The sequence below is a fragment of the Pelophylax lessonae genome (genome assembly GCF_965119305.1).
Source record: "Pelophylax lessonae genome assembly, chromosome: 4".
NCBI classification, from domain to species: domain Eukaryota; kingdom Metazoa; phylum Chordata; class Amphibia; order Anura; family Ranidae; genus Pelophylax; species Pelophylax lessonae.
The window spans coordinates 146,501,316-146,527,177 of NC_138771.1; the positions used below are offsets into that span (position 1 = coordinate 146,501,316).

Here is a 25,862-nt window from a genome sequence, read left to right on the forward strand (position 1 = left end):
CATCTAGGGTGGCCCCAAATAGACGATTCCCCTGAAAGGGGAGATTCGTCAAGGTCTTTTTGGAACCTAGGTCAGCTGACCAGCATTTTAACCACAGCACACGTCTGAGGATTACCGCTGACATAGATGCATGCCCTAATAGGGGGGTAGCATCCAAGGCTGCGTCACAGACAAACTGTAGCCCTTGTATAATCTGTTCCATCAAATCAGATGTTCCCTGGGGGATATCTTTTCCCCTTAGGTCTTGGCGTACCAATCTCGCCCATTCCGTTAGTGTCTGGGAAACTAGACCAATAACAATTACTGGTCTAAATGCTGACCCTATCAGGGAGAAGATAGGGCGGGACTCCGCTTCCATCTTTCGATCCACCGGATCCTTAAAGGACGAAGTGTCCTCCACTGGGATAACCGTGGCTTTATTCAGCCTGGAAATAGGTGGATCCACCACTGGTGGTACCGTCCATTTCTTAATGAAGGATTCCCATTCTTTAATTTTATTACCAAAACACTTGGGTACAGGAAAAACCTTCACCGTTTTGATGGGCTTGTTAGTACCAAAGGGAATCTCTGTTTCAGTTGCCTCTGCCGGTAAAACCTCAAGTCTTAAGGTTTCCCGCACTGCCACAACTAGTGCGTCCACCAATGCTTCTTCCTGAATTATAGCGGGAGAAGGAACGTCCTCCTCACTGTCTGAGGGAGCTTTACCTGAGGTAACAGCCCTTGCAGAGGGACCTGCAGCTGCAGTGACCATCTCTGAATCTGAGTCAGAGGTGTCAGATAATATAGGGGTAGGCGGGGGTCGCTTCCTTGACCCCCGTCCCTGACAGGCTGCCTCTACCCGAGCCACCAAAGACTCCAAAACTGCTGTAAATGCATCCATACTCTGTGCACCGACGGGTCCCGTGGCCCCCTCGAGGGAAACAGGTGGGGGAACTTGTGTGGCAGGGTCCATGATTATTCCAGTAACTTCCCGGATAATACAATTCAATTAAATAAAAAAAAAACTTTTTTTTTTCAGACCCCCAGCGCCACAAAAGCCCCTTAGTGTTACCTGCTAGGGATCCCTATCGATCGAGAGAGAGAGAGATAGACCCCCAGGCTCACTACTTGATGCTCAGAGTTTAACTGCAACAGGTTACAGCGCTGTCTTCACAAACAGGAAGTCTTTTGGCTGGCTGCCCAGGAAGAAAGGAGGCGGCTCCGCCCCTCTGCACGCCTTCCGGCGCCTCCCCTAGCTCCACGAGGTGTTTGGATCACCTCAAACATGGCCGCCCCCATGCTGGAGACACGAGGCTACGCCAAAATGGCGGCTCGTGCGATCCAGCAAAAAAAATGGCGGCGGCCTGTACCGAATAGCGGTGTGCTGCAGAGCACACAACACCTTCTCTGCATGGGGATTTGGCGTGGTTGGCGGTACCGGCCCTGGCGGACCGCATGGCCGTTCGAAAGGCCTGCTATTGCTGGAGATTTGACTAGGAAGGCAGTCTACATGTCCGTGGCTTCTGACTGGTAGGTACTTTATTATTATCATAGTAAGATTTCCATACTGCCACTGATTACAATCTTTTTAACATGTATACAATTAGATTGTTAGCTCCCAAACCAAGCCTCCTGGCTTTTTGCACATAAAATCACACTCAAAGTAGGGGGATCTGTGCCATGTTATAGGATAGAGGGGGACTCTATCTTACCATACAGAGAGGGGCCCGCGTTCACCACAAGACCCGTCAGGGGAAAAGGGGGAACATACTACTCACCATACCGGAACCAGGCGGGCACCAACTCCTGACAGTACCCCTCTCCACCGGGGCGGGAGGGCTGTCGACCAACACGGACGCCGTGACTCATGGTCCTTGGCGTTTCAGCGAGACGTTTAACTCGCGGGGTCAGTCCCCCAGTGGGACTATGTCGCGGCCGACCCAGCGCGGAGCTATGGCCTGCACGCGCTCGTAGGCTGAACTGGGGTGACCACCGGATCTCAACATCCAGCCCGTCGCCCAGTTCAGCTTTCTTGCTTGAAGAAGATCTCACAGGAACACTGGAGAAAAAAGCTGTCTAAAAAATCTTTTTAAGAAAAAAAATCTTGCCAGGACCGAAGATCCCAGCAAGGTATCTAGGTCCTTACTCCTGACTAGACAGAAAAAAACTGATTTGCTGTGGCGGAGAGAGAGAGGATATACCCTCGGGGACTGCCCCTGGGGTGTGGCCAGAGCATTTTTATTTCCTGTCTAGTCCTGCTCCTGTGGAGGCAACATAACCCGAAGGTGCTGTATCACCGAGGACTACGTCTGTCAATGAGCGATAGAGAAAAATATTTTAAGCAACAGACAGCATGAATTCATGAAAGACAGAAGTTGTCAAACAAACCTGATTTTTTTTTATGAGGCGGTAAGTAAAACCTTGGAGAGAGGGGTGGCTGTAAACGTGGTATACTTGGATTTTGCAAAAGCGTTTGACACAGTTCCCCACACACGGCTAATGTGTAAGGTAAAGTCAACAGGCTTGGAAAGATCAGTTAGTAATTGGATAGAAAAATGGCTAAAAGATAGAATTCAGAGATTAGTGGTAAATGATTCTTACTCTGAATGGTCTAAGGTTATCAGTGGTGTACCTTAAGGTTCAGTGTTGGGACCCTTACTTTTTAATATCTTTATAAATGATATAGGGTCTGGGATTAAAAAGTACCATTTCAGTCCTTGCAGATGACACCAAGCTTTGCAGTGGAATAACAGGATGTCTCCAACTTACAAGCTTTCCTCAATGCACTGTTTCATTGGGCAACTATGTGGCAAATGAGGTTTAAAGTTGATAAATGTAAAGTTATGCACTTGGGGGCTAAGAATATGCATGCATCATACATACTAGGTGGAGTACAACTGGGTGAACCCATAGCAGAGAAGGATCTGGGTGTTCTGTAGATCATAAGCTTAATAATAGCATGCAATGCCAAGCTGCGGTTTCCAAAGCAAGCAAAGTCCTTTCTTGTATTAAAAGAGGCAAGGACTCAGAGAGAGATATCATTTTGCCCCTGTACAAATTATTAGCAAGACCTCATCTGGAATATGCAGTTCAGTTTTGGGCACCAGTTCTTAAAAAGGATATCGGGGAACTGGAGAAAGTGCAGAGAAGGACAACCAAACTGATAAGAGGCATGGAAGAGCTCAGCTCAAACTTTTTTTGTTGGTTGAACCAGATGGACTTATGTCTTTTTATAAACCTAACTATGTAACCCCACGGGACGTTTTAGTCATCCCCACTCTTTAGCGACAGTTCTGTCAAAATAGGCAGGGAAAGGAAAACACCTTTGCCACTTTGGATGGCTTGTGAGTGCTTAAAAAGCACCTGCGCCTCCCCTGCAGCTTCAGCTGCATCCTCCATCTTCAGGGTGTAACACACAGATACAATCATTGCCTCCACCAGCACCTTTTCGTCTGTTCTTTCGTCAGGATCTGAGGAGATAGATGAGGCAGGGGGCATTTTTTGCTAGCCCGTCGCCAGCAAGCCACCTCCACCCAGGACACAAGGGGCTCCAGGACTGCCGTCAGTGCATGAATGGATGGATGGATGGTTGAGGCCCGGAGGAACCCGCAGCCTCAGAGAGGGGATCAGAGGGGAAATTTGCTCAAAAGACTCCATGAGTCACCAGGGGGACCTCACAAAAAGTCTAACACACTGCTAAAGGACAACCCCCACTGCGCTGGCAGCACCACCCGATCATCAAGCACAAAAGCACCAAGCAATCTTCAGCAGAGAGGGAGGACCCCACCAGACTCACCACCCACAGAAACAGACACCTTCAACCAACAGGAGAATCTGCAACGTGCGGCGATCAGGAAGTAAAATGATCCAGGAGTCAGCACCAGGAGATAAGGGGCTCCCACAGAGGAAATCGTCGCCCACAGGGCTCCACTGTCATAGTTGCCGCTATTGCCAATCGAAAACCACAAGAAAACTGCCACCAGACTACACAAACATGGCCGTCGTGTATAGAAACACGCAGGCTAACACAAACAAGGCATCCCCACGCGGCACCAAGAGGCTTACAGGGACCCCAGAGGGAGACCAGGCCTCAAGGGCAGATCCAGGCAGAAGCAGAGGCCCTGGCAGGAGCCCCCACCAGGTAAAACCCCCCCAGCACAATCAATCATCCAGTCGCCGGAGGCACACCCCCAGCCCCCATCCCAGCAAAGTGGCCAAACCACTCAAATAGCACCAATGTGGAGGGGGGGCAGGATGAGGGACATGGCAAGGGAGGGTGCCTGCGGAAAGGAGGGGAACCCGGGGGTCCGATCGCCCCAAGGAGGGGCACACGTGCATCCCAAAACCCTCCAGGGGATGAGGCGGGGCAGCTACTCACCATACCAGGAACCAGGTGGGCACCACTTCAGACATAACCCCTACCCCTCTCCATTGAAATGGGGGGCTGTCGGCCAAAAGGAACGCTGTGATTTGGGCTGAGACCCGGTCGTATGAAACCTTGCGAGGCGTTTAACTTGCAGACCTGTCTAGTGGGGCAGTGTCGCAGCTGGCGCACCTAGCGTTGAGCTGAGGTCTGCGTGCGCTCGCTACCCAGACTGGCATGACCACTGGATCTAGATTATCCAGCCTGTCGCCCAGTCCAGCAGTTGATTGTAGATCTCACATGAAAAAATCCAGGAGAAAAACATCCCAGCAAGGAAATAGGTCCTTACTCCTAACTAAGCAGAAAAAAAAGTGGTTATAGCAGAGAGAGGGAGTATACCCCCCCCCCTCCCCCGGGACTGCCCATGGTTGTAGCCAGAATTATTTTCTGCCTAGTGCCCTACTCCTATAGGGGGCAGTATAACTCAATAGTTATAACTATCAGGAGCTGTGTCCGTCAATGAATGAAAGAGAAGTAAAATCTTTGGCCATAGTTCTCTTTAAAGGAATAATAAATGCAAGTTTCTATTCAGTTTAGTAATGTTTAAACATATTTGCAGGCATAAAAGTTTGTAATAATACAGGTGTAGATGCTTTTTAACATGCATAGTAAAGGACCACAATCAAATGACTCAACATAATGAGAAAAACCTCTCACTTGCTCTGTTTTCCTGGCTATCAAGTTTCCAATAGCCTTGCTAAAGAAGCTGGCCAGCAGCGGATTAAGAGGAGGTTCTTGTTGTAGGAAGTCATAGAGGATGTCGAGTAGGTGCTCATCTTCACCCAATTTGTCATTAATTTGTGGCACATCACATGTAAGTAGCTCACAGGCTAGGTTAGGATACCTGCCAGAAAAATTAGATCATTTTACTTCAAGTTACTTTGGAAAAGTTTAGCACATAATTCTTAATTACTTTGCAGAAGAACTCTTGTCTCAACAAACATTCTCCTAGAGTTTATAATGTTATAACTGTTCAGACAGCTAAAGAGTAACCAATTAACAATAGTCTTTTGGTTTCTAAAGCCGAGAGAGCTGCTAATAAGCAGATTAGCTGATCTCCTAGACAACACTTCTTAAAAATGAAAGTTGAAACAAAAAAAAAAAAAAAAAAAAAGAAACATGAAAATCATCAATAGAATGTCAAAATGTATTTAGGTAGATGACACCATAACAACTAAAATACAACATTACGCTTAACAGAAAAAAGACCAGCCTTACCAGGTTGTACTTCCTCTAATTTCGGCTTTAAAGTGCATCTCATGACAGCGTTACTAAACCACTTAAAGCGGTAGTATCCCGCTTTTTTACACTTTTACCTACAGGTAAGCCTATAATATGGCTTACCTGTAGGTACAATTAATATCTCCTAAACCGGCACAGTTTAGGAGATATTTGCAGCGCATGCAGCCGCTCACGCGAGCGACGCATGTGCTCTGAAGGTCCGAGGGGACCTTCAGTTTTGCTTGCCGGGAGCTTGCCGGAAAATCACATCATTGCGGCTCTGGCCAATCACAGCGCCGGAGCCGCCGAACCCGGAAGGGACGGCGAGGGATCATGGCGGCGCCCGCAGCGATGTCCGGGGGTCCGTGTCGGGGCTTCGTTCTAAGGTAAGTAATACATAATGAGCTAGTATGCGATGCATACTAGCTCATTATGCCTTTGTCTTGCAGGGTTTTTTTTTTTCTATGGACCACAGTAATTTATTGACCACAACAATTTTTGCATTTCTGCTACGGGCCCATCCTTTCAACAAACATTTTGTTCATACCTAAAATGGTTAAAAAGCCTAAACATTGTTCACCTAAATGCATCAAGTTAACCACTTTACCACCAGAGGATTTTGCTGTCTTACGTCCAGGCCACTTTTTGCGATTCGGCACTGACAATTGCGCGGTCATGCAAAACCGTACCCAAACGAAATTTACGTCCTTTTTTCCCCACAAACAGAGCATTCTTTTGGTGGTATTTGATCACCTCGGTGGTTTTTTTTATTTTTTGCGATATTAATAAAAAAAAATGCGAACATTTTGAAAAAATAACAATATTTTTCTACTTTGACAGTTAAAAAATATCCAATATATTCAATTTTTGTCATATATTTAGGCCAAAATGTATTTAGCTACATGTCTTTGACAAAAAAATTCTCAATGAGCGTATTTTTAACCGCTTTATGACCGGAAGGTTTTACCCCATTCCTGACCAGGCCATATTTTGTGATTCGGCACTGGCAGGGAATGGGTTAACTTTTATTGGTGATCAAGGGGTTAATGTATGCCTGGTGCTTACTGACTGTGTGTGGGGGGAGGGGACTATGTGACACAGGCACAGATCGCAGGTTCAGCTATGCTGAATCCTGCAATCTGACCCTGCCTGTCAATTAGGAGATCCGCTCGCTTTGTTTACACAAGCGGGCGGATTTCCATACTCGATCCCCGACGATCGGGGAAGAGCGGCGGTGATCACCGCCGCTCCTCTCCTGGCCCGACTCCCGCTGTGACTGAAAACAGCGGGAGCGCGCCGCCAACGATATGGACGATATCGAGCCACTTTGCCGCAGTACGGTCAACGTGACCAGTCCGCAAGTGGTTAAAAAATGTTTAGGCATCAGTATTCCCCTTAACCTCCCTTTTACTTACCTGAGCCCTCATTCGATCAAGCACTGTGCCCAGTCTCAGAGGTTTTGCTGAGGCAGCGGGAGCCATCAACTCCGGCAGCTGTCAATCAAAGTTAGTGGCGAGGAAGCGGGTGATGGGGCCAAGTCCGACTCTCTGTGTCTGCAGAAGCAGACAGCAAGGCTTGGAAGCAAGCTTGCATGATTGCTCCTGTAGAAAGCATCTTACTATGGGGGCACTCACCGGAGAGGGGGAGTCAGGAATGCAGGCGAGAAGCCGGAAGAGAGGAAGTTCGGAGCACACAGCAGGTAAGTATAAACCTGCTTTAAAAAAAAAAAAAATGCATTTTTGTCTTTCCGTAAAATCGTTTTCTCTGATGTTCAGTGATGGACACAGCTCCATGCCTTCTAGACACTTGGGCTTATGCTGCCCTCTTCAGGAGTAGGACTAGGTGGAAACAATTTTGGGTATGCCCCTGGGGAGTCCCAGAGGGTATACCATCACTTTCTGCTATAGAACTTCAGTTTGTAACAAGCAGTCCGAAGAATACTTACTCAACCCACACAGAGGGGCAGGTGCTGTGTCCGTCAGTGAACCTCAGAGAAAAGGATTTTACGGTAAGACAAAAATCCAGTTTTCTCTTTTGTTCACTGACAGACACAGCTCCATGTCTTGTAGACCATTGGGATGTCCCAAAGCAGTGTCAATATCAGGGGTGGGAAATACACAGCAAGAGATATAAATTCCCAAATGGATAAACATAGCCAACCAGGTAAAACAGGAGCTTAACCAGGAAAACTGGAGCTCACCACCAGGAAAATATTACACCCTCAAGAGGGGGGTAGCCTCACCAACTGCAGCCTGCAAAATTTTGCGGCCCAACGCCGCATTTGAAGATGCAAGTACATCCACCCAACCCTTAATGGAATAGGCCTGCACCGCCGTCTGCCTGATCCATCTGGAAATGGTTGCAGCAGAAGCAGCCCGCCCCTTACGAGGTCCATCCATAAGAACACGCAAAGAATCAGATTTCGGAAACGACTCAATCACCGCTAGGTACACACGAATCACCCTGAGAACATCCAAGGAATACAAAGCCAAATCTTTTGGAGGTTTTGGCTTGGGACATAACGACGGTAACACAATATCCTCAGGCGGATGAAACCCCCCCCCCCCCCCAAGTCAACCTTTGGAAGGAATGCCTGACAGGGTCGCAACACCACTTTGTCCCTATGAATCACCAGGTAGGGTGACCAACAGGACAACACAACTAGCTCCGACACCCTACGTGAGAAGTAATAGCGACTAAAAGGAGGGAGTTCACGAATGAGAGACTTCTGAAGCACCGACAGTACCAAACTGAGATACCACGGGGGTACCAGGGATCATTCCGGAGGAGCCAGATGGCGAACTCTCTGCCCAAAAGTGTGAACCAAGGACTTCGCCCCCCACGACCTTTGGAAAATTCAGAAATCTGCCCCTTGATGGTGCCCAGAGCTAAACATTGATCTACACGTAGTTGTAGAAACAACAACAGGCGAGACAGAAAAGGAATGGGGAGGGACCTCCCCGGGACTCACACCAAGTAATGTATGCCTTCCAAACTATGATAAACATTCCTGGAAGTAGATTTCCTAGCTTTTAGCAGCATAGGAATCACCGACTTCGACAGCCCTCTGTCTTTCAGCACCTGGCTTTCAATAGCAAGGGAGATAAAGCCAGCGGCTGTAAAAGAGGATGGAAGATTGGTCCCCGAGACAGAAGATCTTCCCTGAGAGGAAGTTTCCATGGGATGTCTGCTACCAGCCTTACAAGGCCTGAGTACACTCTGAAGCCACCAGAATGACTGGAATCCCTTCCACCTTGATTCTGCATAGAAGTCTCCACAGAAGTTGTATTGGAGCAAAGGTGTAAATCAGACAATACTGACCCTAAGGGGCCACCAGGATGTCTGCGGTGTCGGCCAGAGGATCCCGAGACCTTGACACGAACCTCTGCACCTTCCTGTTGAGACGGGTGGCCAACAGGTCCACATCGGGGGTCCCCCACCAAAGACACAACTGATGAAACACCTTCGGGTTAAGAGACCATTCTCCCGGATCCAACGTCTGCTGACTAAGATAGTCTGCTTACTAAGATAGTCTGCTTGCCAATTCTCTACCCCGGAATGTGCACAGCAGAGAGGGCCGGAACATAAAGTTCTGCCCATCTCAGGATACCAGCTACTTCCCGGGCCGCTAGGGTACTCCTTGTGCCCCCTTGATGATTGACATATGCCACAGCCGTGCATTGTCCAATTGTATCCTCACAGGGCGTTCATGCAGATTTTTGTCCACTGAGACGGACAAAATCTGATAGCCCGAATCTCTAGGACGTTGACCGGCAGACTAGACTACTCTCGAGTCCAAACACCTTGGGCCGAGTACACTCCCAAGACACCTCCCCATCCAGACAGACTGGCATTCGTGGTGACCACAGTCTAATACAGGGGAAAAAAGGATTTTCCCAGGTGAGGCGCCAGGGAGCAGACCCATCAAAGTAGAGACCCCCTCGTACCCCAACTCATCAAGATCAGATCATCCTAAGACAGCAGATCCTTGTTCCATTTAGCCAGAATCTCTTTTTGCATAGGTCTGGTGTGGAACTGAACAAACAAAACCAGCTTGAAGGTGGAAACCATTAGGCAAAGCACTTGCATGCAAGTCCTGAACGACAACCGACGGTTGGACAACAGGAGCCGAATCACATCCTGTAGCTACAGAAGTTTCACCTGTGGAAGAAACACCCAGTCAAATGCTGAGTCCAGCGTCAGACCCAAGTAGTCTAGCTTGGTGAACAGAGTCAAAGAAGATTTCTGAAAATTCAGTTTCCATCCCAACTCCTGTAGGAGTTCGCACAGTGATGTCAGTCGGCTTCTAGAGCCGAAGACGACTCTGCACGCAGAAGCAGATCATCCAGGTAATGAGAATGAAGATTTAGTGCTAATCACTAAAATCAACTGCGCATAGGATGAGTACTAGTTTATAAAGTGCTGTGTGATATGTGTATATCCTACACGAGGATTTTGATATCAGCCCTAGGGTAGTAGATACTAATTATTAATTCTTACTTTCTTAGCTTATGTGCGTAAATCAATGTGTGAGCAGCAACGTAAAAAAGCGTGATAACCGCCCAAAGTTGAGTAATTTAAAGGAGGTATACCGCGCTCAAGCAAATAGCACACAAATATTGGAAAAACACAATAGTGACCATAAATCGTATGTGAATATAAATAGTGATAGATGTGAGTCTTAGATGCGATGGATTGTATAAATGAAATCTACCTCGCTTAAAAAAAAAAAAAAAAAAATTTAAAACACAGATTAGGAAAACACAATAATGCCATATATAGTGTGAAAAATTATAAATAAAATTGTGTCTTTGATGCGATAGAGGTCACTGAGGATAATACAATCTCAGTATAAAGGATAAGTTCTTAAATACGGAGCATTTGCTGTACATGCAGGCAGGTGCACCTCCACCTGGGACTACCACCAAGTATACACAAGATGTGCTTACCAGATGGGTCAGACCCCTTAATTACAGGGGGTCAGACCAGTTGATAATTCCCAGCCAGGTATTAGACCACTTCCAGAGTTCAGCAAACCACTATATGTTCCAGGATGGATATATCACTCTGAGATCCAGTTCTACAATTAGAAGTGTATCAGACAAAACGGTTCCAGCAGCGGACGCCGCTTCTGCGTTCCACGGTGACCGGAAATTATGTCATGATCGCACGTCCCGACACGTGTTTCATTAGCACGCAGCCAATGTCATCAGGGGTCAAAATCATTGTGAACACCTGAGCAGCTGAGGCAAGACGAAAAGGTTAACGCCACAAATTTATAGTGCTCCTTTGCAAAACGAAGAAAACGCTGATGCCCGACATATATTGGAATATGAAGATAAGCATCCTTGAGATCGATCGAAGCCAGAAGATCCCCTTGATGGAGGAAAGCTACTACAGTGCGGTCGACTCCATACAAAATTCCTGAACCCGCACAAAGCGGTTCAGAGTCTTGAGATCCAAGATCGAGCGAACCTTGCCTTCCTTCCTGGGAACTGTAAATGGATTTGAATAAAAACCTTGAAAATGATCCGACTCTGAAACAGGCACAATGACCCCTTGTGCCAACAGGTCCTGCACTGCCCTGTAGAGGCCCTATAGCAGAACGTGAGACAGGCGCAAGTTGGAAGGAAAGAACCTCACCGGAGGCAAGGACTGAAACTCGATCTTGTAACCAAACAAACTTGTGGACCTGTTTGTCCTGAATGAACAAGGTCCATGGCTCTGGAAAAAGGCGCAGATGTCCCCCCACCCCAGATGTGGGTGAGGGTGCCCCTTAAGGCTGGGGAAGACTTGTCGGCAGAACCAGTAGTATTCGCTTTCGACTTACCATTCCAGGGTCTCTTGGAGCCTCCCGCAAAATTACGGGTGGATCGCGAACGCTTTTCCTGCGATCCAGATGGATGAAAGGGCCGCTTGTGAGACGAGAAAAAAAGGAACAAATTTACCACGAGGTTCCTTACCCCTAGCAACCTGTGGAAGTAATGTACTCTTACCTCCCGTAAGTCCCTTAATTACCCTCTTCCATTGAGGCACCGAAAAAACAGTAGATCAGTCAGCACCTTTTTAGAAGCCTGGTCGGCCGACCAGTGCTTCAACCAGATCATGCGGCGAAGAATCACCACCGTCATGGATACCCTGACAGCCAAGGGGCTGCATCCAAAGATGCATCACAAATGTACTGTAGCCCCTGGATCAACTGATCCACCAGCTCAGGAGGGTGTTGACCCCCTTCCAGATCCTGGAGTAAAATTTCTGCCCATTTCGTTAAGGTCTAGGATACCAAGATGACAGCAAACACCGGCCTCAACATTTAGCCTGCCACGTTGAAAAGTTACTGGACCAGAGTCTCAGCGCTCATGTCCATAGGATCCTTAAAGGATGGAGAATCCTCCACTGGCAAAAGCGTGGCCCCATTTAACATGGAAACCTGAGAGTCCACCAATGGTGGAACGGTAAGTTTCTTCAGGAGTGACTCCACAAAGGGATATCTCCTAGCGAAATGCTTAGGTATTCCAACCATGCATTTTGGAAAATCACACTGATTAGTGACAATCTAGTCAAAATAGGCAGGAAAGTGGAACACTTGTCACCTTGAAAGCTCTGCGGGTGCCAAACTGCACAAGCGTCGCCGACTCAGCTGCAGCTGAGTGCTCCAACTTCAAGGTTTCCTGCACTGAAACAATCAGGGCCTCAACCAGTGCCTTTTCATGCGCGGCTGAAGAGGAGGAGGATTCCTCCCCACTATTAGAGCACTTGGCGTGCGTGGACGCAGACCCAATGGGCTTACTCTCGTCCGCAGCGGCCAAATCCATTTCAGACTTTGAGGAGGCAGAGGATACAGGTGAAGACGGGGGGGGGGGCGCTTTTTGCTAGGCTGCCTTTGCAGGGCCATATCTACTTTAGAGCCAAGTGGCTGCAGGGCTGCCGTCAAGGCAGACTGAGACCCAGGGGGTCCCCCAGCTTCAAGGAGTGAATCAGGTGGTGATACACACTCCAGGGGCTCCATGATTAGGTTAAATCGGAGCTGCGCCGTGCACAAAGGTAAAAAGAGGAACCCCCCTGTACACCGATGGAGCACCACAAGAATCAGCGCACCCACTGCGCTTTATAGCAGGATCATATACCCACAGAGACTCACCACCCTAGAGCTGGAGAGTGACAAACAGCCTGCCACACAGCGATGAAAGAGGAAGCGCCGGAAAGGACACTAGAGGTCCCCGCAACACATCACCGCACTCTGACTACAAGAAAATGGCCGCCTCTATTTGCAAAGGGAAACTACACAAACATGGCTGCCAAAACAGGGAAACAGCATCTACAGCAAAATGGCACTGCACGGGGCCCGGGAAACCACTGGATTCCAGGAAAGAAAGCAACACCCCAGGGACCCACCCCCCAGCACCAAGGTACATGCACCCCCAAAAGAGGGGCCAACAGCAACACCCACCCAACACCAGTGAAGCCCCCCCACCCAAAAAAACACCCGTGCCCCCCATTAGGGGGCTAAGAGGGAGCAGAGAGGGGGCAGATGAGGGCGACCGACGCAGGGGAACCCCGCTAGGGAGAGGGGGGAAAAACGTGAGGACACAAAGTGGGCTACCATCCAAAGGGAGGGCCCGCGACCACTCCAGAAATTCTTAAAGAAAGTAGGAATGAGTAGTGTCACCACACCATGCCATCAGGCGGGCACTACTCCCAGCAGTCCACAGCACCATGTTGGAATGGGGGTGCCCGGGGTACGCTGCGACTGATCGTGACTGCAGTCGTGACCAAGGCTATGTGACATCGCGAGGTGTTTCACTCGCCGGCCAGCCCCTGTCCAGTGCCTAGGTTGATTGTAGTCCACACAGGAACAAAGACAAAGAAAAAAGGAAATTAACAGCAGAGAGCCAGGTCCTGACTAGGCAGAAAAAACTGAAGTCCTATAGCAGGAAGTGATGGTATACCCCCTGGGACTGCCTCAGTGGCGTAGCCAAAATTTTTTCCGCCTTGTCCTACTCCTAAAGAAAGAGCAGCATAAGCCCAATGGTCTATAAGACATGGAGCAGTGTCAGTGAACAAGAGAGAAATGTATTTTATTTATTTCAATTTACGCAGCGCTTTACATATACATTTTACATTCACATCAGTCCCTACCCTCAAGGAGCTTACAATCTAAGGTCCCTAACTCACATTTATACATACACATGCTAGGTAGACAGGAGCCAATTAACCGACTAGCATGTCTTTGGAATGTGAGACGAAACCGGAGTACCTGGAGGAAACTCACGCAGGCACAGGGAGAACATGCAAACTCCAGGCAGGTAGTGTCAGGGTTGGGATAAATAGATACAGTCAGGTCCATAAATATTGGGACATCGACACAATTCTAATCTTTTTGGCTCTATACACCACCACAATGGATTTGAAATGAAACAAACAAGATGTCCTTTAACTGCAGACTTTCAGCTTTAATTTGAGGGTATTTACATCCAAATCAGGTGAAAGGTGTAGGAATTACAACAGTTTGTATATGTGCCTCCCACTTTTTAAGGGACCAAAAGTAATGGGACAATTGGCTGCTCAGCTGTCCCATGGCCAGGTGTGTGTTATTCCCTCATTATCCCATTTACAAGGAGCAGATAAAAGGTCCAGAGTTCATTTCAAGTGTGCTATTTGCATTTGGAATCTGTTGCTGTCAACTCTCAATATGAGATCCAAAGAGCTGTCACTATCAGGGAAGCAAGCCATTAGGCTGAAAAAACAATACAAACCCATCAGAGAGATAGAAAAAACATTAGATGTGGCCAAATCAACTGTTTGGAACATCCTTAAGAAGAAAGAACGCACCGGTGAGATCTGCAACACCAAAAAACCTGTAAGATCACAGAAAACAACTGTGGTGAATGACCAAAGAAATCTTTCCCTGGTGAAGAAAACACCCTTCACAACAGTTGGCCAGATCCAGAACACTCTCCAGGAGTTAGGTGTATGTGTGTCAAAGTCAACAATCAAGAGAAGACTTCACCAGCGTGAATACAGAGGGTTCACCACAAGATGTAAACCATTGGTGAGCCTCAAAAACAGGAAGGACAGATTAGAGTTTGCCAAAAAACATCTAAAAAAGCCTTCACAGTTCTGGAACAGCATCCTATGGACAGATGAGACCAAGATCAAATTGTACCAGAGTGATGGGAAGAGTATGGGGAAGGAAAGGAACTGCTTATGATCCAAAGCATACCACCTCATCAGTGAAGCATGGTGGTGGTAGTGTCATGGCGTGGGCATGTATGGCTGCCAATGGAACTGGTTCTCTTGTATTTATTGATGATGTGACTGCTGACAAAAAGCAGCAGGATGAATTCTGAAGTGTTTCGGGCAATATTATCTGCTCATATTCAGCCAAATGCTTCAGAACTCATTGGACGGCGCTTCACAGTGCAGATGGACAATGACCCGAAGCATACTGCGAAAGCAACCAAGAGTTTAAGGGAAAGAAGTGGAATGTTATGCAATGGCCAAGTCAATCACCTGACCTGAATCCGATTGAGCATGCATTTCACTTGCTGAAGACAAAACTGAAGGGAAAATGCCACAAGAACAAGCAGGAACTGAAGATAGTGGCAGTAGAGGCCTGGCAGAGCATCACCAGAGATGAAACCCAGCGTCTTGTGATGTCTACGCGTTCCAGACTTCAGGCTGTAATTGACTGAAAAGGATTTGCAACCAAGTATTAAAAAGTGAAAGTTTGACTTATGATTGTTAATCTGTCCCATTACTTTTGGTCCCTTAAAAAGTGGGAGGCACATATACAAACTGTTGTAATTTCTACACCATTCACCTGATTTGGATATACATACCCTCAAATTAAAGCTAAGAGTCTGCAGTTAAAGCACATCTTGTTTGTTTCATTTCAAATCCATTGTGGTGGTGTATAGAGCCAAAAAGATTAGAATTGTGTCGATGTCCCAATATTTATGGACCTGACTGTATATAGAGATATACATACATACACACACACATATATATATATACATACACACACATATACATATATATATATATATATATATATATATATATATATATATATATATATATATATATATATATATATATATATATATACATACATATACACACACACACACACACACACACAGTATCTCACAAAAGTGAGTCCGCCCCTCACATTTTTGTAAATATTTTATATCTTTTCATGTGACAACATGCTACAAAGTAGTAAATTGTATTGTCTAGCCAACATCGCCCAGTCAGAGAGGGACCTAAAAAACTAGAGAGGCAAGCAAGAAGCCGAGAGACTGTTTTGAATAAATATTTGCAGCTATCCTGTGCCCCAACTCTCCTACCCAACTCTTCATGTACCGTATCTCACAAAAGTGAGTACATCCCTCACATTTTTGTAAATATTTTATTCTATCTTTTCATGTGACAACACTGAAGAAATTACACTTTGCTAAAATGTAGAGTAGTGGGTGTACAGCTTGTATAACAGTGTAAATTTGCTGTCCCCTCAAAATAACTCAACACAGCCATTCATGTCTAAACTGCTGACAACAAAAGTGAGTACACCCCTAAGTGAAAATGTCCAAAATTGTGCCCAAAGTGTCAATATTTTGTGCGCCCACCATTATTTTCCAGCACTGCCTTAACCCTCCTGTCTCATAGTAGTTGAGGTTGAATAAAGACAATAGTCCATCCAGTTCAACCTGTGTAGGTGTGTGTGTGGACGTAATTATTTCCCATACCCCTGAATGTTTTGATCCTTGCGATGTACATCCAAGAGTCTTTTAAAAGTAGCCATACTCCCTGCAGTTACTACCACTTGTGGTAGAGAATTCCACAATCATGTAGCCCTTACTGTAAAAAACCCCCTGCGTAGCCTAAGGTTAAATCTTCTCCTCCTCTAATCCCATTGTATGGCCTCGTGTCCTCATGCATTCATTGCAACTGAACAGTTTTTTCGCTATGTTGAGATCATCGTTGAGGTATTTGTAAATTGCTACCATGTCCCCTCTCAGACGTCTCCTTTCCAGGGCGAATAAATCAAGCGCTTGTCAGCGCTCTTCATAATTAAGGTCCTCCATTCCCCTAATCAGTTTAGTTGCTCTTCTCTGGACTCTCTTCAGCTCCTTCACATCCCTTCTGAGGATTGGCGACCAAAACTGGACAGAATACTCCAGATGTGGTCAGACCAGAGTTTTATAAAGTGGTAGGATTATAGTTTTACCTCTGGAATACATCCCGTTCCTTATGTATGCTTATATTCTGCCGGCTTCGGCAGCTGCAGCTTGACATTGCATGCTATTGCCAAGTCCATCTTCCACTAAGACTCCCAGATCTTTCTCGATTTTTGATCCCCCCCCCCCCAAAGTGTATTGGGCGTTTATATTTTTAGTCCCCAAGTGCAATACCTTACACTTTTCCACATTAAACCTCATTTGCCATGTAGATGCCCACTCTGTTATTTTGTTCAGGTCATTCTGTAAGATTTCTGCCTCACGATGTGAAGTTATTGCCCTACTTAATTTTGTGTCATCTGCAAAAACTGAGATTGAGCTGATTGACCCCGTCCTTAATGCTATTTATGAATAAATTGAACAAAATTGGTCCCAGGACTGAGCCTTGGGGGACCCCACTTACCACCCCAGACCAGTCTGAGTAAGCGTTATTACCACCCTTTGGACACGCCCCTTTAACCAGTTTTGTATCAAAGAGCAAACCGTGTGGTCAATGCCTGCAGACCTTTATTTTATAAATTAAGCATTTGTGGGGAATTGTATCAAACGCCTTAGCAAAATCCAGGTACACCAAATCCACTGGTCTCCCCCCATCTAGCCCACTTCCTCGTAGAATGTTAACAGATTGGTTTGACAAGAACGCCCTTTTGTAAACCCATGCTGATTACTGCTGATGATGTTGTTCTCTTTAGCAAACTCTTGGATATAGTCCCTTATCATCCCCTCCAGAAGTTTACATACTATTGACGTCAGGCTGACCGGCATATAATTTCCAGAGACATGCTTCTGTCCTTTTTTGAATATTGGTATCACATTGGCTTTCCTCCAGTCACCTGGTACAGTTCCTGTCAAAATACTATCAGCAAAGATCAGGAACAGTGATCTAGCTATAACCTGAGTTCTTTGAGTACTCTCAGATGTATGCCACCCGGTCCTGGTGATTATTTGTGTTAATGTTTCCCTGATTTCACCCTCTGTTAGCCATAGCAGCAAGTCCTGTGAAGTACTCCTAACCTAACCTAAGTCATGGTCGGTGTACCCCTCCTTTTGTGTAAAGACTGAAGAGAAGAAAGCATTAGGCACGGTTGCCTTCTCAGTGTCCTCTGTAACCATCCTCCCATTATCGTCAATTATGTGTGCAACATGCTCTGACCTCATTTTTTTGCTGTTGATATATTTAAAGAATTGCTCAGGGTTCTTTTTACTATCCTCTGCTATTTGTCTCTCGAAGTTGATTTTAGCGATTTTGATTTTGTATGTACATTTCTTATTTGATTCCTTGTATTGCTGGAAAGCCGATAATGTGCCCTCCGATTTATATTTCTTGAAGGCCATTTTTTTCCCCCTAATAAATATTTTTAATTATGGTTTAGCCAGCCAAGTTTGGCTTTGGCTCTTCTAAATGTATTTCCCATAGGAATGCTCTGTGAGATACCTTTGTTTAATATGTTCCTAAACTATTCCCATTTTTCCTCCGTGGTCAGTGTCCCTAGGGTTTGGTCCCAGTTTATTTTCTCTATCATTGAGCAAAGTTTGGGCATTAAGTTCACCAGAGCTTCACAGGTTGCCACTGCAGTCCTCTTCCACTCCTCCATGAAGACATCACGGAGCTGGTGGATGTTAGAGACCATGCGCTGCTCCACCTTACGTTTGAGGATGCCCCACAATGCTCAATAGGGTTTAGGTCTGGAGACATGCTTGGCCAGTCCATCGCCTTTACCCTCAGCTTCTTCAGCAAGGCAGTGGTTGCCTTGGAGGTGTGTTTGGGGTCGTTATCTTGTTGGAATAGTGCCCTGCGGCCTAGTCTCTAAAGGGAGGGGATCATGCTCTGCTTTAGTATGTCACAGTACATGTTGGCATGCATGGTTCCCTCAATGAACTGTAGCTCCCCTTTGCGGGCAGCACTAATGCAGCCCCAGACCATGACACTCCCACCACCATGCTTGACTGTAGGCAACACACACTAGTCTTTGTAATCCTCACCTGGTTGCCACCACACACACTTGACACCATCTGAACCAAATTAGTTTATCTTGGTCTCATCAGACCACAGGACATAGTTCCAGTAATCCATGTCCTTAGTCTGCTTTTCTTCAGCAAACTGTTTGCGGGCTTTCTTGTGCATCATCTTTAGAAGAGGCTTCCTTCTGCGACGACAGCCATGCAGACCAATTTGATGCAGGGTGCGGCGTATGGTCTGAGCACTGACAGGCTGACCCCCCACCCCTTCAACCTCTGCAGCAATGCTGGCATGTCTATGTCTATTTCCCAAAGACAACCTCTGGATATGACACTAAGCACGTGCCCGACCCCGGCAAGGCCTGTTCTGAGTGGATCCTGTCCTGTTAAACCACTGTATGGTCTTAGCCACCGTGCTTCAGCTCAATTTTAGGGTCTTGCCAATCTTCTTATAGCCTAGGCCATCTTTATGTAGAGCAACAATTCTTTTTTTCAGACCCTCAGAGTGCTTTGCCATTTGGTGCCATGTTGATCTTCCAGGGACCAGTAAGAGAGAGAGAGAGCGATACCACATTGAACACACCTGCTCTCCCATTCACACCCGAGACCTTGTAACACTGAGTCACATGACACCAGGGTCGGAAAATGGCTAATTGGGCCCAATTTGGACATTTTCAAATAGGGGTGTACTCACTTTTGTTGCCATTGGTTTAGACAATAATGACTGTGTTGAGTTATTTTGAGGGGACAGCAAATTTACACTGTTATACAAGCTGTACACTCACTACTTTACATTGTAGCAAAGTGTCATTTCTTCAGTGTTGTCATATGAAAAGATATAATAAAAGATTTACAAAAATGTGAGGGGTGTACTCACTTTTGAGAGATACTGCGTACTATACAGTAAAACCTTGGTTTGAGAGTAACTTGGTTTAAGAGCGCTTTGCAAGACAAGCAAAATTTTCAAATAAATTTTGACTTGGTTTACAAGCGATGTCTTGATATACAAGTAGCCTCAAGTCACAGCTGAGTATAAAAGAGAAGAGAGGCGCCTCTAAGTGTAGCAATATGGTTAAATTTAATGAAGGTACAACATTTAGCAACTCACATGGTTGAGGATTGGAACAGGCACATCTAAGTATGCAGGCATCCAGGCTAAAGCTGTCCACATAGACCATCCTCCACACCGCCATCTACGTCATCCCTTCCATGCTGCCCCTCGCTTTCAGATCCCTTTACTGCAGGGTGGTCTTCCTGGTCAGGATTACAGACTGGCAGCCGGCGGTGCAGAAGATAATCCCTGTGGACAGCTTTACCCCAGATGCCTGCATACTTAGATGTGCCTGTTTTATTCATCAACCATGTGAGTTGCTAAATGTTGTACCTTCATTAAATGGAACCATATTGCTACACTTAGAGGCGCCTTTCTTCTCTTTGATACTCTGTAGCTCCTACTGGATTTTGCTTCTAATCCCCTTGTGGAAGCGGCTATTTGTGGATGGACATTTTATGGTTATGCTATAATCTTTTTATATGGACTATAAACTGAAGGATTTATGAATAAATGGTTGTGGAACGAATCATCTGAGTTTCCATTATTTCTTATGGGGAAATTCGCTTTGATATAAGAGTGCTTTGGATTACAAGCATGCTTCCGGAACGAATTATGCTCGCAATCCAAGGTTTTACTGTGTGTATATATATATATATATATATATATATATATATATATATATATATATATATATATATATATATATATACATACATATATATACATACATACAGTAAAACCTTGGATTGCGAGCATAATTCGTTCTGGAAACATGCTTGTAATCCAAAACACTCTTATATCAAAGCGAATTTCCCCATAAGAAATAATGGAAACTCAGATGATTCGTTCCACAAGTCCTTCAGTTTATAGTCTATATACAAAGATTATAGCAATGTGATAGGTTGTGTAACCATAAAATGTCCATCCACAATATGCAGCCTTCCCAAGGGGATTAGAAGCAAAATCTAGCAGAGCTACAGAATATAAGAGAGATGAGAGGCACATCTAAGTGTAGCAATATGGTTACATTTAATGAAGGTTCAACATTTAGCAACTCACATGGTTGATGATTAAAATAGGCACACCTAAGTATGCAGGCATCCGGGGTAAAGCTGTCCACATAGAGTAGACCATCTTCTGAACCACCAGCTCTCACCACTGTCAGTCTGCAATCATGACCGGGAAGAATAGCCTGCAGTAGAGTGATCTGAAAGTGAGGCTTTGAATCACTCGTGGAGTGCAAGCGGGGAAGGGTGTGATGAAGATGGCTGTGCAGAGGATGGTCTATGTGGACAGCTTTACCCCAGATGCCTGCATACTTAGATGTGCCTGTTTTACTCATCAACCATGTGAGTTGCTAAATATTAAACCTTCATTAAATGTAACCATATTGCTACACTTTAGAGGCTCCTCTCTTCTTTTTTATACATGACACTACTTGTATATCAAGACATCGCTTGTATATCAAGTCAAAATTTATTTTAAAAATTTGCTTGTCTTGCAAAGCGCTCTCAAACCAAGGTTTTACTGTATATATATATATATATATATATATATATATATATATATATATATATATATATATATATATATACATACACACACACACATATACACACACACACATACATATATACACACACACACACAGTATATAGATAGAGATACTAAGTCATAGCCAAAAATATTAGCACCCCTGCAGTTCAGTCAGATAATGCACCACTTCGCACAGAAAATTGTTGAAATTACAAATGTTTAGGCATTCTCAGGTTTATTTTGTTTGTATTGGTATGACACAATGTGTAGTGTGTCAGATGTGGCTTTTCGTTTCTCCACCTTTTTTTATTTTTTTTACAAACAAAAGAAAAAAACATGAGAATGCCTGAACAGTTGTAATTGAAACAATTTTCTGGGCAAAGTGGTTCATTATCTGACAGAAATGCAGGAGTGGCAATATTTTTGGTCATGATACAGCTCTATTTCTATCTCTATCCATACATACACACACACACACACACACTGTACACAATGAGGAGAAGGCTCTACAGAGAAGATTTGGTAGAGTAGAGTAGTGCATCTGACCCTAACAAAGATAACTTCACTAAAGTAATGTTTTAGTTTGTTTCTGAAAGTGTGGGCTATTTTAAAATTCACTATACATGGTCAAAGTCACCCTTAAATAAAATAGTTATTCTTTTGATATCTGCCAAAACGTTTCTTATAAGAATAGTGGATTCCAAAAGGAATGAACCTTTTCATATTGGGTTTTACTCACTTGAAGCGGACTTTCTCCTCCATATCTTCTGGAGGTTTTTGTGTGATGAGCTGTACAAGCTGCTCCATGCACTGAGCCTGGCAAAGGAAGTCCAGCAGCCGCTGGTTCTGAGCCTTGCACTCCTGGAGCAAGTCATCTTCATCCATCAACTCAAGCAAAGTCACATCCTCCTTTTCCAGGAGCTTGTCCACATGTGACGTTGTGTTCAGGTCGAACTTCCAGAACATTTTGGCGAAATGCTCCTGACTTTTAGTAGCCAATAAAAAAAAAAAAAAAAAAAAAAAAAACACAAATCAATTAGACTGACGACAAGACAGCTAGCACATCAACTATTGCTGGAAGATTCAGAATGTGTGGTTAATATCCTAGCAACACTCAGGATTCTTGGATCATTCTCATTTTAAAGGTTATTAAAAAGGAAAACAGACTAATCATAAAGGCACTAATGCAGGTTGCAGTCAGAGGGCACGAAGGAGGAAGAATCACTGCTGTTTTCCCAAACTCTATTAAAATAAAGTGGCATTAACTTCCTGACTATGTAGTGAGGTGGTGTGTGTGTGAAACAAAAGTGGCTTAATACAACCAAATATTTTAGCAGCGGAAACCATTGACAAATATGCATTTCAACTGTGTAACTGTTTGGTTTAGAGAGTATCTAAAATACAAAATAAAAAAAAAAAAAAAAAAAAAAATGGGACTTTTGACTTACCGTGAAAAATCCATTTCTCTGATGTTCATTGACGGACACAGCTTTTGATTTTTCTTAACCATTGGGTTATACTGACCCCTACAGGAGTGGGACACTAGGCAGGAAAGCTGGACTACGTCTATGGGCAGTCCTGGGGGGTATACCCCCACTCTCCGCTATAGGTAATCAGTTTTGTTACAAGCAGTGTCACAAGAAAGCCAACTCCACAGATGGCTGGGTGCGGTGTTCATCAATGAACATCAGAGAAATGGAATTTACGGTAAGTCAAAAATCCCATTTTGTCTTTCGTTCATTGACAGACAAAGCTCCCGATTCTTCTTAAACCATTGGGACATCCCACACTGGTGTTAAATATGAGGGGTGGGAAAACCATCAGAAAAAATTCCCAAGGCTAACCATAGCCAACCAGGTAACTGAATCATAAACAACTGGAGTTCACCTGAAAAATTAATACACCCTCAAAGAGGCCCAGGTCCTATAAAACAGCAGCCAGCAAAACCTTGCGACCAAAAGAAGCATCCGCAGATGCCAACACAGCCACTTTACAAAAATCTTTGTAAAAGTGTGCACCGACAACCAGGCAACCGCCTTGCAAACCTGCGTCACTGACACTTTAAGACAGAAAGCCCAGAAGACACTAAGCGCCCTAGTAGAGTGCGCCTAAACAAGGAAAGGAGGAACCTGACCCCTGACGCAATAGGCCTGAACCACCATCTGATCCATCTGGAAATGGTCGCAGAAAAAGCAGATAACCCTTTGTGAGGTCCGTCATCCATGAGCACAGATAGCCTGACTTCCTAGAAGACTCCCTAGCTGCCAGGTACACCCTAATTGCCCGGACCACATCCAAGACAAGCAAGGCAATTTCCTTCAGATGTTTAGGCCTGGGACACAGGGAAAGCAACACAATATCTGCATTCAAATGACAGTCAGAGACCACCATAGGAAAGAATGACGGACAGAGGCAAAGCACCACATTATCCTTGTGAATCACCATAAGGTGAACAACAGGATAGCAACACCCTGCATGCAGAGGTGATAGACAGCAAAGAAGGCCACCTTTTGGGGCAGCATAAGCAGGGAACCTCCCAAATATTTTCAAAGAGCAACTTCAGTAGAGCTGAAAGCATCGCATTAAGATTCCAGGGCGGCAACGGGGGCCTGCACTGAGGGAACCAAATGTTGGACACTGAAGAAAAAGGTAAGCACCAGAGAGTGTGTGATCAAAGGTCGTTGGAAACAAAAAAAAAAAAAAAAAAAAAAGGGGGAAAAAAGGTGCAGCGCTATAATAAATAAAAAAACTGGGACTTCAACAGATCTAGCAATCTGGCAACAATCTCAGTCTTGTGTATGTCAAATACCCCATACGTGAAAACAAAATGCAATTAAAATAGAGTTATAAATACTTACTACATCATGTGTCAACATATGGAAATATGTACATAATAAAAATATAAATATATCATGATAAAAAAAAAATAAAATGAACATTTTTTTAAGCCTGAAGGTGAGCTTATGTGTGCTAACCAATAAAAGTGGATGCACATGTTGGAAATGCCAAAAAAACTGGATACCTGGCCCTTTGTGGTACTCAAGGCCAATTTCTGTTCAACCCCCCGTTGAAGTAAGGTGAAGATCCAAACCACTAAGAAGGAGTGAGGATGAACCCCAAGAGACTCCCACCACGCAATGTACGTCTTCCACATACAATGGTAGATCTTCCTAGAGGCAGATTTCCTAGCTTTTAACAGCCTGGGAATCACTGATTCATCAAACCTCCATCCCGCAGCACCTGGCGTTCAACAGCCAAGCCGTTAAAGCCAGCGGCTGCAAAGCAGGATGGAAGATTGGTCCTTGGGACAGCAGATCCTCCCTGAGAGGAAGTCTCCAAGGAGCATCGGCGACCAGTCATACCAGATCGACATACCAAGACTGGTGAGGCCAGTCTGGAGCCACTAGAATGACCGGAATCCCCTTTGCCTGAATCCTGCACAGGAGTCGTGGCAGAAGTTGAAAGGGCTGGAATGAATCAGTCAGCTACTTTCCGAGCTTTCAGGACACTTCTTGTGCCCCCTTGGTGGTTGACAGCCGTGGCATTGTCCGAAAGAATTCGTACCGGACACCCCTGAAGACGATTATGCAATGAGCCAGACAGTCTGATCGCTCGGACTTCCAGTACACCAAAATCGGCAGTCTGGGCTCTGCCTGAGTCCACACCCCTGAGCACATCTGTGCTGAGGACGCCTCCCCATCCAGACAGGCTGGCATCTGTGGAGACAACTATCCAGTACAGGGGGGAGAAGGATTTTCCCTGTCGAAGTGCCAGAGAGCAAAGCCCCCGCTAGAGACCGTGGATGCTTGACCCATTTCACCAGAATCTCTTTAGCAGAGATCTTGTGTGTGAATTGCCTCCTGCAATGTCTGGAGTTTTTCCTGAGGAAGAAACACTCTGGCTGAGGCCGAGTCCAGATTCAGACCCATAGTCCAGTTTTTGTGGACAGAACCAAAGCAGACTCCTGAACGTTCAGTATTCAACCAAACTCCCTCAGAGTTCCCAAAGCAATCTCCAGAAGTCTATCAAAGCAGTCGGAGATTCTGCTCGCAGAAGGTGATCGTCCAGGTACCCCAGTACCCGGTACCGCGATCCCCCGCTGACTCAAACAATGCCAGCAATGAGGGCCAACACTCCTGTGAAGACCCGAGGTGCGGAGGTGAGACAAAAGTTCAGCGCAACAAACTGATAATGCTCCTCGTCCACGGCAAAAATGAAGGAAGCGCTGGTGACCAGCACATATTAGAATGTGCAGGTAGGCGTCCTTGATGAGGATAGAAGCGAGAAGAAATCCCCCTGAAGTAGGGACCCTACTACCATGTGACTGGACTCCATGCAAAACTTTTGTACTTGGTACAAAGCAGCTTAGCACCCTGAGGTCCAAAATTGGATGTACGTTACCTTCCTTTCTGGGGATTGTAAAGAGGTTTGAGAAAAAAACCCTGAA

At 45.4% G+C, this 25,862-nt stretch overlaps 1 protein-coding gene across 2 annotated transcripts in view; it reads right to left on the bottom strand.

The window, feature by feature from the left end:
• PPP6R2 (protein phosphatase 6 regulatory subunit 2) overlaps nt 1-22,400 on the bottom strand; it is a 367,586-nt gene extending 345,186 nt beyond the window's left edge. For both annotated transcript variants that reach the window (XM_082254944.1, XM_082254943.1), the window contains exons 1-2: nt 22,155-22,400; nt 5,060-5,246 (exon numbers count right to left, since the gene is read on the bottom strand). In XM_082254944.1, the coding sequence (XP_082111070.1) occupies nt 5,060-5,246; nt 22,155-22,381 (414 nt within the window). In that variant the 5' untranslated portion in view covers nt 22,382-22,400. The remainder of the gene's footprint in view (nt 1-5,059; nt 5,247-22,154) is intronic.
• Nucleotides 22,401-25,862: the final 3,462 nt, after the last annotated feature.